Source organism: Rhinatrema bivittatum, chromosome 16, assembly GCF_901001135.1.
Source record: "Rhinatrema bivittatum chromosome 16, aRhiBiv1.1, whole genome shotgun sequence".
NCBI lineage: Eukaryota > Metazoa > Chordata > Amphibia > Gymnophiona > Rhinatrematidae > Rhinatrema > Rhinatrema bivittatum.
Window position 1 is genome coordinate 10,682,921 of NC_042630.1, and position 15,912 is coordinate 10,698,832.

The window sequence follows — 15,912 nt, forward strand, 5'->3', positions numbered from 1 at the left end:
TACTGCATGAAAGATGTGAAATCGATAACGTTTGGTCTCAATGGTGACACCAAATTATGAAAGAAAAGCATGAGTGTATGGTTTGAGTTAAAAAAGAAAACAGGTGACAAAGAATTATATTTGAAGAGTCATGAACAGTTCTTTAGCCTTAAAAACATTTAGTTACATGAAGGGAAGCCATATTTGAACTTCAGTTAGTTTGTCCAAGGTAAGTGGATTGGTTTAAGTGAAGCAGGATCACTAAGAAAAGAAATGCAGAACTGTGTAGTCAGCCAGGAAATGTTGAGCTAGCGGCCCAGTGTCTTAGTGAAAGTGCTATGCTCTGTCCTGGATTCAGTTCCCAGGCTCAGCTTCTGGTCCTGGGGCCATCTGGGTGCCAGGCTTGAAGTTGACGACAATACACACCATCTTGGTTACCAGCTTTATTTATGTACCACATATCTAACAGGCTGTACAAGTGTTCCCTTAGCTATGAGAGCATGCACAGAGCACAGTTGAGGACCCTCCTGCATGGCTCACAGCCTTCAAGATGCTCAGAGAAACTTCCTCTTTCCTTTCAAAGCCCTGGGTTGGTATTTCTGCCTCTGCCATCAGGCTACAAACTCATTGAGTCCATATATTTGGGTTTTAAAACATCTGGAGGTTTTTAATAATTAATTTTGTTTCTGTTTGAATTTGGGAAAGAAAGAGATGATTTGAGAATACAGCTAATTTGGGTGACAGAAAACACTTTCTTTCAACTTCATAACCTTTATTTAAAAAAAAAAAAAAAAAAAGCCCCATCAGGAGACAAGAAAGAAACAGTTGAAACTCTTACATTTAAATCATTTTTGTGGAGTCATTTTCCATAGCATGGTCTTTACGGCCATGGTCAACCAGAAATCTGGATCAGTTGTTGGATATTCTGAGGCCAGCAATATTCAGATACATGGGCCACTGGGAGAAGTCCTTTATTGATTAGAAGGCATAGAATAGAGGAGGGCTCTTCTCCTGAATACAGAGAGTGGATGGTTGGACGCTGTGGAAGTCAGCATAGAAGCTGGGAAATGTTCTTCCACTGGTGGCATGGGATGGAAAGTTCTTCTATTTATTGGGTGTGTAGGCAGTTAGGCAACTGTTTCCATAGGTTAGTTGTGGGGATAGTGGGAGGGAGTAGAGACAAGAGAGAACGCTCTTCTCTTGATGAAAAACCTCATTGGGAGGTGTGGGCAGTTGGAAGATTTCTTCTATTTGTCAGATATCATGGTGGAGGGCAGACAATTGAGGGCTTTTTTGTTGGGTTAGAGGCTGTGGAAGAAATCCTAGGCCATTTGTGGCAATTTTCTGGCAATAAGGTTTTCAAGGAAATAATGGACTTTATCACAAAAAAAAAATAAAAAATTAACCACAACTTCTTGGGTGTAGGTATGAAGGCAACCGTCACTTTGTGCAACTGTCTGAATATAATTTTGCTATAAAAGTTAGTATTGCCGATGAACTGATTTACTTGATTCTTCAGCTCAAAAATGTTCTTGCATAAGTTTTCTAATTGCAAGCACAAAATTATGTGTGGAAAAATGGAAAAATAGTATGCGCGAAATAATTTTAAACATGTTATGTTTTCTCATGTGGAATTCCATTTGTGAGTTGTTTCGCAGTTAGTATCTTCACCTCAGTAACTGTTTATCACCAGATAGACACTTTAAAATTGCTGCAGAATTTATAGTAAACCATCTTCTTGGTTCCCAGCAACCCTGTTTTAATAGTTCTGGGGGGACAAAGCTGGTACCTCAGGGGCTATATCCCCACCTCTGCCAATAGGCTCCTAGCTGGTACGGTTTTAGTTACGCCTACTCCACAGGGCCCGCCCATGGCCTAAGGGGCGGGTCACTGGCCCCCCCCAGAGTGGCCAGACTCCAGGTTCAAGGCCCATCACAGCCTCTTTTTGTCCTTACCCTTTGGCTAGGGATACCAGGTTATTGAGGATGGGTTGCTCTGTAGGCCCCGGACAAGGACTGTAGCTGCAAGGGCTGGGCTAGATGGGAGAAGGAAGAAAGTTAAAAAAAAAAATTGGGGAAAACCTTCCCTGGTAATGGAAAATGAAATCTCATGGCCCATTAGCTTTTATCGCAGTGGATCTAATTTGGTGCTTCACTTTTCAACAGCTCATTCTATTGTAGTGGTCCCCAAATTCTAATAGTCGAGACCCTCATCCGAGTCTGGTTTTTCAGGATATAAAAAATGAATATTGGTATTGATATATTGACATACGGCTCATCTAAGAACTGGGTTAATTTGTGCATTTTGGTTTCCCTGAAAACCCAGATCTGGTTTGAGAACCTCTCTTCTGATGGGCGGCCTTCTGTTCCAAAAACAAAAAAGCTGACACTGTCAGAAGCAGCACTGTTACACTAGTAGGTGCCTTGAATTCATTGCACATCATTTTCATAAGCTACAATAGAAAGAAGGGAATTAGGAAGCCTCATCCACTAATTAAAGATCTGATATGTCATCTGTTGGCTTGTATCATCTTAATCAACTCTTTAGAGGTTAGGCTCCCAAGGGTCTCCTGAACGCAGGGGAAAGCAAAGGAAGATTCCACCCAGTCACAAATCCTGGTTTAAGAGAAACGGTTTTGAATAAAGGAGAGGGAGCTGCATTTTGTTTCATGTCTGTGCTCAAAGGTTCATCTGAATGCATCGTACAGTGACTGACAATGAATGGTGAGATAATGTCTATGTGAGAGGGAATTTTGCACTGTGCAGTGCCCTTTCTATGGTTTGAGCGTGTGTGTGTGTGTGTGTGTGTGTGTGTGTGTGTGTGAGGGAAGCTTGCTTGTATCAAGTTATCAGCGACTGGTGTTCAGAAGGAGGGGGGATCAAGGTGTGCTCATCTCTCTTCACGAGGCTAGATCACTTTGGAAACCAAGCTCGTACTTTGTGTATCAATCAGTAACAATATATTGTAGCTTATGAAACAGCTAATATGAATTTTTTTTAGTGGCCAGAGGAAAGGCAACATTTATCACACTTTAGCTGTGTTAAATCTGATAGACCTGCCTAGATTGTGCTGTCTGAGAAGTGCATCTCGTCTGGCCAACAGAAAGTATGGGTGGGCTTCCACGGTGAGTATACTTTTGGCTGGCTTGGGGAGAGGCATTTCCAGGGTGTGTGTGTGTGTGTGTGTTTGTGTGCATAGATCAGGACAGAAAACCAGTGCTCATGTATGACATTTCCGAGAGTACGTGCACTATATGACCCTGCCTGGCCACCCACTCAAAAGAGCAGGTGCATATAGCACATGCGCGCTTTCAGAGTGCGCACGTTACACTAGATTTCAGAGAAGCTGTACTCCATGATGCATTACCTTGTGACCACGAAGGTTGATTCTCATCTTTTAGATCAGACCCTGTTTTACCGATGTAGCATTTCCCTTCGCATTTCTGCACTGGATCCTTTTACGTTACAGCTCTCCACATGTTTGGATTTACTTGTGTATTTGGGCAACAGCATCCATAATTGTTTTGGCGCTGAGCTGGTGACGGGAGCAGAGCTGCTTGAAAGTGAGACACAGGCTGAAAAAGCCCATGAGCTACAAAATAGGGCACATTTGAGCCGGACTCTAAAACACAGGTCATGAAGAGGGAGATGTTCAGCCAGAGAACGTTAGCCAACTTAGCAGGATATTCCACGGCACGGCCGCACTGCTGAGTACACCTGGCTATCTAAAGGTTACCCTTCTCAATAGCAGGTTTAACTTATCTGGCTAACTTCTCCCCGGGATTCATCATTCCAGTCACGAAAAAAAAAAGGGGCGGGGGGGGGCGATAGTGTGCAGCCGGCCGCATCACAGTGGTGTGTTTTCACCCCCCCCTAGTGCCTCTGCAAAAGGTTCAGTTATTTCAGGTGCTACTGCCGGCGATAATGTGTTAAACATTATCGTCAGCAACGCAACCGGGCCCAACATTTTTTAAACTCTGCCCTAAACTCTTCCCTTTTCCTCATTTAAATTTTATTGTTGCAATGCGATAATGGCCCATCGCATTTTGATAAACGACCCTGTTAGCCGGATAAGGCGCTGAACATCAGCGCTTATCTGGCTAAGGGCCAGATTCATTAAGGCTTTTCTCCCATTTTGTGCATATGGGAAAGACCCTTAGAGACCCTTAGGCACCAAGTTAGCTGGATCAGTAGCCACGCCCTGGATCACCCCATCCTACCCATACTTTTTAACTGGATAAATAGTTATCCGACTAAGTGCTGGCCATGGAATGTGATCTAACATCTTTATCTGTATTAGTATTTATGGACCGCCTATCAAAAAACTAGGCAATATACAAAACAACTTACATAATATATCATTAACAGGTTCAAACATATTCAAAACTGCCACTTAATCTGGATAAGTCAGAACTTATCAGGCTGTGGCACTGAATATCGGCATTTAGGTGCTTAAATGAGGTGCCTAACTTTGGTAGTTAAGACCCTAAACTGGCCTTCTTTGAAAATTGACTAGGGCTGATACTGCGTAAATTAATTCGTTTATCAATTCCATATTCTTTTTTCTAGCAGATGAAGGTCTCCGAAGACATGTCAGGAAGCAATAAGTCCTTCGTGACAGAATTTATCCTGCTGGGGTTTTCAGTCACCCCCGAATTGCAGCCGCTCATGGCCTCTCTTTTCTTGTTCATGTACCTTCTGACGATTGCAGCCAACCTTCTCATCATTGGCGTGGTGAGGCTCAGCCGGCAGCTCCACACCCCCATGTACTTTTTCATTGGTAACTTCTCTTTCCTGGAGATCTGGTATACATCTGTCACAGTTCCCAAGCTGCTAGCTGGTTTAATAACAGGCAACAAAACCATATCAGTCCATGGATGTATCGCTCAGTTTTATCTGCTCTTTGTGTTTGGTTCAACTGAAAATTTCCTCCTGGCTGTGATGGCTTATGACCGCTACTTGGCTATCTGCAATCCACTCCATTATGCCACTGTTATGACCGGTATAGTTTGCATCTGCTTGGCTGTTGGGTCTTGGGTTGCTGGCCTCTTGGCTCCACTGATGCCTGCTATCTTAATTTCCATGTCAGTATTCTGTGGTTCCCAAGAGATTGACCACTTCTATTGTGATTTCCCACCCCTTCTGAGGCTGTCTTGTATCACAAACCCCCTGAACGAAGTTGTATTCTTTGCCCTTGCCTGTATTGTGATTCTAGGCTGCTTTGTTTCCATCATGGTCTCGTATGCCTACATTATCTCAGCAATCTTGAGAATTTCATCGTCAGTGGGTCGTCAAAGAGCCTTTTCCACTTGTGCCTCCCACCTGGCTGTGGTTGGTATTTTCTATGGTTCCCTCATTTTCATGTATATCAGGCCATCTGCGAGTCATTCTTCCCAGCTGGACAAGGTGGTGTCCGTGTTCTACTGTGTAGTGACCCCTGTGCTGAACCCTGTTATCTACAGCCTTAGGAACAAGGAAGTGAAGAATGCCTTATGCAAACCAGCTCGCCATTTCCTTTCCAAGAACTTCCCATTCTCAAGGATGTTTTTATCAGGAGAAATAAAGTAATGACAAAACAATACATGAAATAAAACTAAGCAGAAGCTTCTTCTCCCTATCCAACTAACCAGTAAATTTCGTGCCATCTTTGAGTTATGAAAATGTTCACTCTCTGATTCTATGAATGAACAATGTTAATGTCATTGGGGATTTGCCTCAATACTCAATGCAACTGCCACGTGGAAATTTGGGTTGAATTCCTGAAACGAGGTCCTGCTTCAAAGGCCTTCCAGGGTTGAGGCCACTGAGGAGGTGGTGTTCACAGTTCCTGGGAGAGAGGGAGTCCCAGCCATTGAATATCAGAGTTTGTGATCCAATGCTTGGAACTTCATATCTTTGATCACAATCCAAGTTTTAAGCTCCTAAAATGGAGCTGTAGGTTAAAAAATAAAATCAGTTCACAAGAACATTCCATATTCAAGACCAGAGGAAAAAAAAAATGGTCACACAATTGAGGAAAATTATCATGGCCCTCCGTCTGCCCCAGGGTCTGGACCTTTACTATTATATAAACTGAAGTCCAAGTTGTGCCTAATGTGCCCTATGCTGGAAGTGGGGAATCTCAGGTCCTGGAGAGATGGACACTACTTGGGTTTTCAGGATATCCCTAGTGAAAATGCATGTGATATAGATTTGCATACATGCTGCTTCAATTGTGTGCAAATATGTCTCATACATATTCATTAGGGATATCCTGAAAACCTCAACCAGTGTGTGACTCTCGAGGTCCGGAGGTGCCCCGCCTCTGCCCTATGCATTTCCAGGACTGCATTATAGCTGTCGCTTTACGCTGCATTTAAGAACCATTCAGAAGTCCCTTGTTCTAAACTGTTCACTTCTTAGCACACACAGCCTTTCTGTGCAATTAATTCGTTTATTTATTTTAAACTTCAAATGTATGGCATGGTACAAACTTCCTTCAGCGATTCAGGTTCAAAGACCTTTGACATGTTTGTGAATTTTTTCATATAATTGTTTTAAATGGATATTATAATAATGTTAAACTGTAAAATTTAACGGATCAAATGTCAACTTTAGAGCAATGGCCTCCTCTTGTGCCCACTGTGTAGAATAAGACTTTATAATTCAGCTCTATTTCTTCTTAGAATTTGTATTTAAATATTCTATTAAGTTTGCCCAGCTTTGCACTACATAATTTTATACTCTCTTGAAACTTGCAGTTGATGGCATGGCAGCTGGAACGTGTGCATGTGCTACCATGTGGCATATTTGCTTTTGCCAACATCTGCAGTACATTTAGTCATTATTTTCTGTTCTATCAGAGTATCTATGTAGCAGGGCTTTACAAATCTATCCTGGTGGCCTCCACAGCCAATTTTCAGGATATCCACAACGAATATGCATGAAATTAATCTGCATATATACTGAGTCCCCATGATATGCAGACGAGTGGGGTGGGTGGGTCACCTGGACAGGTTTGGGAAGTCTTGCATTGTAAAAATTCCATTGAATACAACCAGACTCAGATCTGTTACTGACTCCCTGAGTGACCTTGAACAAATCAATCTGGGATAGATTTAAGAACTGAATAAAAACGTCTTGCAGTGCCGTTGATGTGTCCTTTGCTCTTCTACATTGACAATTTTAAGCCTTGGGCAACGCTTGTGCTGCTTCTAATCTGGCATATTACTATATATGCTGCCCAACTGTTCTTCAAATGAAGCAATCCAAGCCCAGTACTAGAACAGAATCACAAAATCTTTACATTTAATCAATATATCTGTAGGTAAAGTTTATGACATGAATTGACAATACATTTAGTATACAGATATATTGATTAAATGTAGAGATTTTGTGATTCTGTTCCAGTATTGGGTTGGGACTACTTCTAAACTGAGCAAGAAAATGGTTTCTGTGCTCTTTTTACACAATTATTTATTTGCAGTGTGGTGGAAATTGGAGTGAGCACTTAAATTTGGTGCAAATGCTAAATTCACTGCATTTCATGATTATGGGATTGTTAAAATACATTGGTTGTGGTTCTGGAACTAGTCATTGTCTCAGGCCTTTGAAATGCATAAAGGATCAGAATTACCCCCTCCATGCCATGAAAGAGGCAGATGGACGGAACGAGAAAGAGAGAGAGAGAGAAAGGAAAGATGCCAGACACAGAGACATAAAAACACAAAGATACAAGGAAAGAGAAATATTTTGTTCTAGAAGAGTACCAATAAATGGGATTTTGAATTAAGCTGGATCTGCTTGTGCTATTTTTGCTTCTGATCTACTATGAAATAAATGTCTTTCTGAAAGAGGTGAACACTTTGAGTATAGCAAGGTTCATCATTGTTTAGCTGTTGACATTTCCATCATCTTCCTCAGTGCAGTCATTGTTATGTTAGTTTTCATAAACTCCTGCTTCCACACTTCTGCCTTCAGTCAACGATCCCTTGCCCCCGAAAGACTGGCTCAATCTTAAAACCCAAAATGCTGACGGTTTTGCTAAGTGGGGACTGGACTATCTCCCTCCTGGATTGCATCACCCAGTTCTCACCCCTTACCTTTATCGCCACAGCTACAAATGTCAACCTGCATTCCCCTTCTTCCATTCTTCTCTTCATGTTCTTTAAGCCCAAAGTCTATCAACCTGTCCCCTCTTACAACTCCTCTCCTCATGTCCTCTACACCCACCTCCTTCAAGTCCTCTTGCTGTATCCTCTATAAGGACAATTTCCCCCTCAACTATCTCTCTTTCTGTGTCCTTTATAAACATAGTAAATATATTCAATTTGGGTCTTTAAAAAATAAAATTACATGAGAAGGACTGGATGCAGAAGGCATTCAAGAGCAGGTAAGACTCCAAGGATGCTTTTTTTTTTTTTTAAATTGATCTAAATAAATATTTTCCTCTATCTTTGGCATAGCCAACCAATTTCAGTTAAGAGCTATCAAGGAAAATATATTGATGGGACCGATAGAATTTGAACTTTTTGGGAGAAACTGGTTCCAATGTTGTGAAAAATATTTCAACCATTCCCTGATTTCTTGGGAACAAGAGCACCACTTGCAGGAAATTTTCTTTATATTAAAATAAAATTTGTTGACACACCCGACCTTAAAAAGCTGAATTGTGATCCAAAAGATATTTTCTTCATAAAATGTATAAATGCTGAAAAAATAATTATATGAAATTAGGCTGACGTTTATACTAAGAAAAAAAGTGCCACCTCTGAGCAAGCAGGTGAGGTTCCTAAAAACCAACATGGAAATATCTGGAACCTGCACACTTTGCTGTCACCATTTTGCGTGGGTCATACAAAGCGCCAACAAATATTCTGTTTGATTGATTTATCTTACAGCTGGTTGCATGTTGCTGATCTTTCTTTCAGACACAAGGAAAAGCTTTTATAGCCGTGGAGGCTATTAAAATACTGGAACAAGTTGCTTCAGGAGATGGTGGACTCTTCATCGCTGGGAGGTCTATATTCAGACACAGTCCAGATAGAAAAGTTAGCCGGATAAACTTATTCTGGCTGCTTCTGGAGGCGCATTCAACAGTTCAGCCGCACTATTGAATATAGCTGGCTATCTTAATTAATTAGCTGAATAACTATAGCCAACTAAATTTAGGACAACTGGCTAAGTCACCTAACTTGGAATATTGGAGATATCTGGTTACTTTAGCCGGCTAACTCAACTCTTCCCAGTTACTCCCCTAGGCCGCCCCTAACTTATCTAGCTAAATTCCAGCTGCCTAACCTACTAGCCAGATAAAGGTTGAATATAGCTGGGAAAGCCATTTAAATGGATAACTACTACATTATCCATCTAAATGGCTTTTAAATATGGACCTCTGGGAGATTTTGAGAGCATTCTAAGTGAATCTTCATCCGAAATGGTTTCGGCCTGCTGGCAGGATGGAGGTGGGAGATGGGTTAGATGATATCGTGAAGTCCCTTCCCTTCCCTTCTGTTATTTTGTTCTTCGGGAGGGCAATCTTCAAGCTGTCCGTAAAAGCTCAAATTCGGAGGATACTTTCCCTTTTAAAAGTGGACCCCCCCCCCCCAAAAAAAAACGTATCCTGCATAATTTTGCAACTCCTTTAAGTGCGGTTACTTCTTCCGTGTGCTTTTTGAAAAATTAAAACTCTGCACGTGCTTGCAAGCCCCCTCCCTGACCCCTTTCCCTGGGAATGCAATGCAACCTAAATTCCATCTGCACAAAAGGAGGACAATTTCAGAGACATTCCTATGGGTAAAAACAGCGCTTTCTCCTTGGAAATGGGATTTTAGATAACTGCCTGTCTGATATTTGGGTAAACATACGTATGTGTAGGGCCTGTGTGCACATTACTTTCACCTGTGGTTGGCAGAGGCATTCCAGGCACTTAGACGCACATTTTCGCATTTTCCAAAGCGCGCACGCAATTTTCATTGAGAAATCTGCCCTCAGAAGCTAGCGGGTGTAAACGGGGATTAGATTCTGCCGATACTTGACTTTGAATCTATGCGGGCAGTTACAAAATTATCTCCACCCACCCCAAAGAAAATGTGTTTGTTTTAGTGCTAAATGGACCTTAGTCTGTCCTGGCAGCCGTCCCCCCACCAACCTGCCCACCCTACCAGTCAGCTCTGGACCACTCCCGGCAGTGCTGCAGAAGGCAACAAAACAATCATCGCATCCATTAATCAACTCCTCATCTGAGCTTAGAGCTCTGATCGGTGCCCTGGGAGCCCTCTGGAGACTGCTCCCTGGTGGGGGGGGGGGGGGGGGCGTTATCATAGGAACTGAAACAGCGTTAATTACGATAGGCTTGCTCTATAAAAAAAAAGAGCCTTGTTCTGGCAGATGGGTTTGGAAAGGAGTTCTTTCATTTTTCAGGTGTTTTAAAAAAATGTGTGGGCTGCCTTATCAGCACAGAAAGGTATGTGCCATTAATGCTACCACACCTTGGTTTCATCTCTGTCTTGTCTTCACACGGGATGTATTCACACAAAGTATGCTGAAACGATATTATAGCTTGGCAGCCCCGCTGTACGGTGTCGCCTCACAAATCAGAATTATGTGAAAAAGCTATGTGTTAGGTCACATCGACAAGAGAAAAGCCTTCAGCCTCTCCTTGCCATGGCTAGCTCGACAGGTAGGTGACCTGTGCCCCTGTTCTGTCTGGGTGGTCCTCTGTCCAACGGGAGGCTGGTGCTCAGCTCATTGCACTGGAGAGAACACCGACCAAATGGAGCAGGTGGAGAGAGAGAGAGCGAGAGAGATTCTGTACTTTCAGAGGGGGACGCCTATCCCTGAGGAAATCTTCAGAGGAATACCACCGGCCCCCCTGCACAGGGCAATGCTTGGACTAGGGCCGGCCCTCTTCCCAGCTGTTCCTTCTCTCTCTCTCTCTCGCTCCTGTTATGTATCCTCCAATGTCTAACTAAACCTCTTCTCTTTTTCTCTCCACTCTCCTCTCATTCTCTGTGAAGGTTCTCAAACTCTCTCCTTTCTACAGCTTGTCCAGATTTTTGCCCCTTCTGCTAAAGAAAATCCTCTTCATTTCTTTACTTCTGTTCTCATGGATATTTTCATCTCTGGACTCTGGCTCTTAGCCTCTCCCCCTAATATTTCCTGACACATTCTCACACCCTTAAAGTGTCTCTCCCAATCACCCACCTCTAATCTCCCACACATCGTTTTCCTCTGTTTCTTACCCTTTTGTCAATCTTTCTTGCCTGTAATTCCTTCCTCCTGGTATCTACCCAATATCCCTTCTCCTCCCTTCTCTGATTCCCAGTCCTCTGTCCTCTCCTCTCTCCAGTCTCTCATTCCTCCTTTGAGCCCTCATTCCACTTTTCTAGTGAGGGTTCAGGATGACAGAGAAACATCAAAGGAAAAGGTTATTATGGTATAACAGATATAACAACCGAGGGATCGTGAGCAAGCTCAGGGCTGAAAATTCAATATTTTTTTTCAGCGAAACTTTTTTATTTACCGACTTGAAACCTGAAATGAATGTCTCTTTCGGTATTCCACAAGGCAGGGCTATTAGGTTCCATGCTGGTATGAGGGAAAGCCATGGTGGGGGTGAGGGGTGGGGAGGGGAGGATATGTCACTGTCACTGTGCGTCCACAGAGCCTATTCTGAAAACCCCAAACTTCAAATGCAACCTGCCCCGCCCTCAAAGAACACAGGTTCCATATTTCCCTAACACATTGCCGAAGTGGGATATTCAAACTCACAATTTTTTTTTTCCGAGTTAGAGGGGTTACAAAGATGACTGGATAAAATGGTTGAAGATTAAATTGTGGTGTTTGTTTTTTTTTTAACTTCATCTACACCAGAAAACAAAAAGCCGATTTTTAAAACGTTCAGGGAAAACTCACAGATCATCATAAAAATAGGATTCCAATAACCGAGGCGCTCTTCCGTTTGAAATAAGAAGTCACCCGTCTGTCTGCATAATCAGCAGCTCATCCCTTTTACAGACAGAAGGACAAACCCTTGAAAACATGCTATTCCTTTCCTTTATGACAAAGGAGAGAAAATGGATCTAGAGAGCACAGAGTGAAGAAAGACAGGAGGGGACAGACTGAAGGTTATTACTGTGGGTATAGAGGACATAGGGTGAGGAATGACAGGAGGGAACAGGGTGGTGAATATAGAGGACACAGGGTGAGGACTGAAGATTGATAGGAGGGGACGGATTAATAACTATTATTGTGAGTGTATAGGGCATGGGATAAAGATTGATAGGAGTGGGCGACTTAATGGCTATTAGTCTGGGTGTGGAGGGCATAGGGTGAGAAGTGATTGTGGGAAGGCCTGGTGGCTATTTTGTTCACATAATAAACTTCTGTCTATGTTAATGCAACCGTTGCTGTAACTCAAATAGCTTTGAGTAAAAAAATACTTTTTATTATATTTTTAATCCAATATCACAAGTGTTTCCTAGAATTTGAATGAAATCTCTGTTTAAGCTTATTTTTCTAATTCTTTGGTTCACTTTTCAAGAAATGTTTTCTATAGAAACTAAACAGGAAGGATCCCTGATGGATCAGACCCATAGGAAGACATATTGGAAAAGTACACCATAAATAATTAAGGAACCATCTAGAAAGTCTTCTAAGATTGCCAAAGATATTGCAGAACATCTCATGGGTTCTCCCAATTACAGTGGAGGGTTCTGTGACTGTGAATCTATTTGGTTTTGGATATTGACTTCTCTTCAATTTTTCCTTCCGGTAGGACATAGCAGTGAAGACATGGAAAGGAGAAATCAAACCATGGTGACTGAATTCATCCTTCTGGGATTTTCCCTTCCTGCAGCATTCAACAAGCTCCTCTTTGCCATCTTTTTAGCCGCCTACCTCTTAACCATCATGGCCAACTCAGTCATCATCATTGTGGTCAGAGCCAATCCCCACCTTCATACCCCTATGTACTTCTTCATCAGTAACTTCTCTGCCATGGAGATTGGTTACACTTCGGTCACCATTCCCAAAATGCTGGTGGATTTAGCGACGGAGACAAAGACAATTACAGCCAGTGGTTGTATAACTCAGTTCTATTTTATCTTTTTCTGTGGCTCAATAGAGAACACTCTCCTTGCCATCATGGCCTATGATCGCTATATTGCCATTTGCAACCCCTTGCGCTACTCAACCATCATGACCTACAAGTTTTGTGGCCAACTGGCTGTTGGGTCTTGGCTTAGTGGTTGCCTGATTCCCATGCTGCCGACCATCTGGATCTCTAGGCTGACCTTTTGCAGCCCAAATAAAATGGACCATTTCTTTTGTGACTTTGCTCCTCTGTTGAAACTTTCCTGCACTGAGTCATCCCTTAGTGCAATCACATTTTTGGTGCAGGCCTGGTTTTTAATCATGACTTGTTTTCTCCTTACCCTGGTCTCTTACATTTACATTATCTGCTCAGTCCTGAAGATCCCTTCTACCACTGGAAGGCAGAAGGCCTTCTCCACTTGTGCCTCCCATCTTATGGTCGTCAGCATTTTTTACGGCACCATCATTTTCATGTATGTCAGGCCGTCCGCAGAGAGAACCTCTCACCTGGATAAAGTGGTGTCCGTTTTCTACTCCGTTGTGACCCCACTCTTAAACCCCATTATTTACAGCCTCAGAAACAAGGACATGAAAAAAGCCGTGAGAAAAGCAATAAAGAATTTTCAGAGAGAGTGAATAAATGCATGTGGTTGGTTTAGTTTTGCTTTTCTCTATTTCTAAATGTAATTTTTCGTTTATAAAGGCAAGAAAATGCTAGAATAATAGAGATGATCAGAGTTGGTTGCAAGAAGTGAAGTCTTTATAGAAAACAATCCTTCCTGTGTCCATGATATTAGTACTAATATTCAACAAGTCAGAACCTGGCCTGTCACAAAGGATCCCAACGCTGCTACAAAGACTTGAAAAGACAATATATGAAGCCATCTCTGGGTGGCCCTGACAGCTTGATAACATGAACCTTCCCAAAGAAGGAATAATAAAGGCACAGCTACGATTATTCAATAGCTGTTGGGTAAAACCAGGCTCTCTCGGAGGCTCAGAGAGGACCAGACCACTTCCAGCTTTTGAGGCCCCTGACCATAATAAAATGAAATGATGATGCACAAAACAAAGATAAGGCACCAAAAAATAAAGAGCGAGAGGTCCCCTCTGAGCTTGAGATCCAGGACAAATGGACCTTCTGGGTTCCCGATTCCCTGCCCCCACCCCCCCAACCACGATTAGTCCTGGGTAAAAATTACCCTCCAACCTCCACCCTCAGGCCTTGCTCACTCCCTCCATCCTTTACCCCTTTGTGATCTCACATTCCCATCCCTCCTCATCTCCCCTCTACTCCAAAGAAAAGAGGTGACATTGGGCTGTCAGTGAAGAGTGCCAGAGACAGCAGGACCAGCAGTCCTTCGGTGAGCATGGGGACTCGCGACTCCCCACGGTTATACCACTTCCCACTGCCCGGGGTTTGCCCTTAGAAATGGGGAAAACCACGCAGGAGGATGTGGGCCGCACCCCTGCCGCTTTGGAGGAGTGGAAAAGTGAGCAGATTGGGAAGGGGAAGGGAGACAGAAAGAGAGACAGGAGGAGGTGCATAGTGTGAGGGAACGTTGGTGGACGTGCAGGATGTGGTCAGAGATGATACTGGTGCAGGTGGCGCAGGGATGAGAAATGCCAAATGTAGTGCGATCATATTTTTATTAACAGCAAGACAAGTCACAGTTTGAAAGGAAGAAAACAGCTTCTCTGGGGTCTAACTCTATGCTGCAGTTGGCTCCCATTAAAAAATATCAGTCCTTTCTAAAATGATTTCTATTTCGGTCAGATAGTTCCTCAATTCTCTTTTCCCCTATAGGTTCATCGCAACCAGTGCTGGGCAATCCTGGCAGTGACAGTCCTGAGGCAGGGAGCCACGCACCCGGGGGCTTCTTCTGGGGCTCTGTGTCGTGGGCTCCAAATCTGGCCACCAGGTGTCGCTCTTTACGGAGTGGCTACTGCCGCTCCATGCAGCAAAACACTGCACGGAGCGGCAGTAGCCACAGAGGCATTCACGGAGCGGGATGCCAGTGGCCAGTGGTTGGTGTTCCACCTTCACGGAGCGGAAGGATGGAGGGCTGCCATCTCCAAAAAAAAACAAACAACAAAAAAAACCCAAACAAACAAAAAAAACAAACAAACCAGGGGTGGGTAAGAGTATGGGGCAGGGGTGTGGCCTGCTTGTTACAGCGGTTGCTACCCCCTAATTTATTTATTTATTTATTTATTTTTAGTTTTTCTATACCGATTTTTATCAAACCGGTTTACAATAAAAACTGAATAAGCAGGAAGTAAAATTCCTTTGTCTAATACATTTAAACATCTATAACGAAATAATAATTTTTTTAAACAGTGCAAAAGGATAAACAACATTAATAAAGATTAAATTGTTAACCAAAACATATACATACAGTTATGATATAAGGAGCACAAAGGTTAGCACAAAGGGGCGCGACAAAGGGGGAAAACCCCTTTGTCGCGCCCCTTCGTCGTGCGACGCCTGGTGTAATCGCGCCGTTAATCGGGTCGCCGCTGGCTGGTCATCGTGACGTCGGGGGGGGGGGGGGGGGGGGCGGGTCTTCACATCGCTGGTTTTCCCTCTCATTTTTTACTTCAGTTTTTCAATTTTTTTGGTTTTTTTTTTTCTCTCAAAGTGAAGCTGGATGTTCACTTGGATGCTGATCCGGCGCTGCTCTCTACATTGGTGGTGGGGTGGAGGGGAATTAGGGCTGGAGGGTACTGGAAGCCAATAGTAACAGGTGGGAGAGAGAAAAAGGGAAAAAAAAATTGATAAAGTGCGTAGCTTGCTGGGCAGACTGGATGGGCCGTTTGGTCTTCTTCTGCCGTCATTTCTATGTTTCTATGTTTCTTA

The 15,912-nt window shown here is 43.1% G+C and overlaps 2 protein-coding genes across 2 annotated transcripts; both read left to right on the forward strand.

Annotated features, from left to right (window-relative positions):
* Nucleotides 1-4,568: 4,568 nt before the first annotated feature.
* Nucleotides 4,569-5,546, forward strand: LOC115077214 (olfactory receptor 1361-like). The gene has a single exon (XM_029579499.1). The coding sequence runs from the start codon at nucleotides 4,569-4,571 to the stop codon at nucleotides 5,544-5,546; it is 978 nt and encodes a 325-aa protein (XP_029435359.1).
* A 7,206-nt stretch (nucleotides 5,547-12,752) lies between these two features.
* Nucleotides 12,753-13,688, forward strand: LOC115077215 (olfactory receptor 11L1-like). Its single transcript, XM_029579502.1, has one exon. It carries the CDS (start codon nucleotides 12,753-12,755, stop codon nucleotides 13,686-13,688), a length of 936 nt encoding a protein of 311 aa, XP_029435362.1.
* The last annotated feature ends 2,224 nt before the right edge of the window (nucleotides 13,689-15,912 follow it).

Excerpts from the sequence above, each read along its gene's own strand:
- LOC115077214 (XM_029579499.1), top strand. The coding sequence starts at position 4,569 with ATGTCAGGAAGCAATAAGTCCTTCGTGACAGAATTTATCCTGCTGGGG.
- LOC115077215 (XM_029579502.1), top strand. The coding sequence starts at position 12,753 with ATGGAAAGGAGAAATCAAACCATGGTGACTGAATTCATCCTTCTGGGA.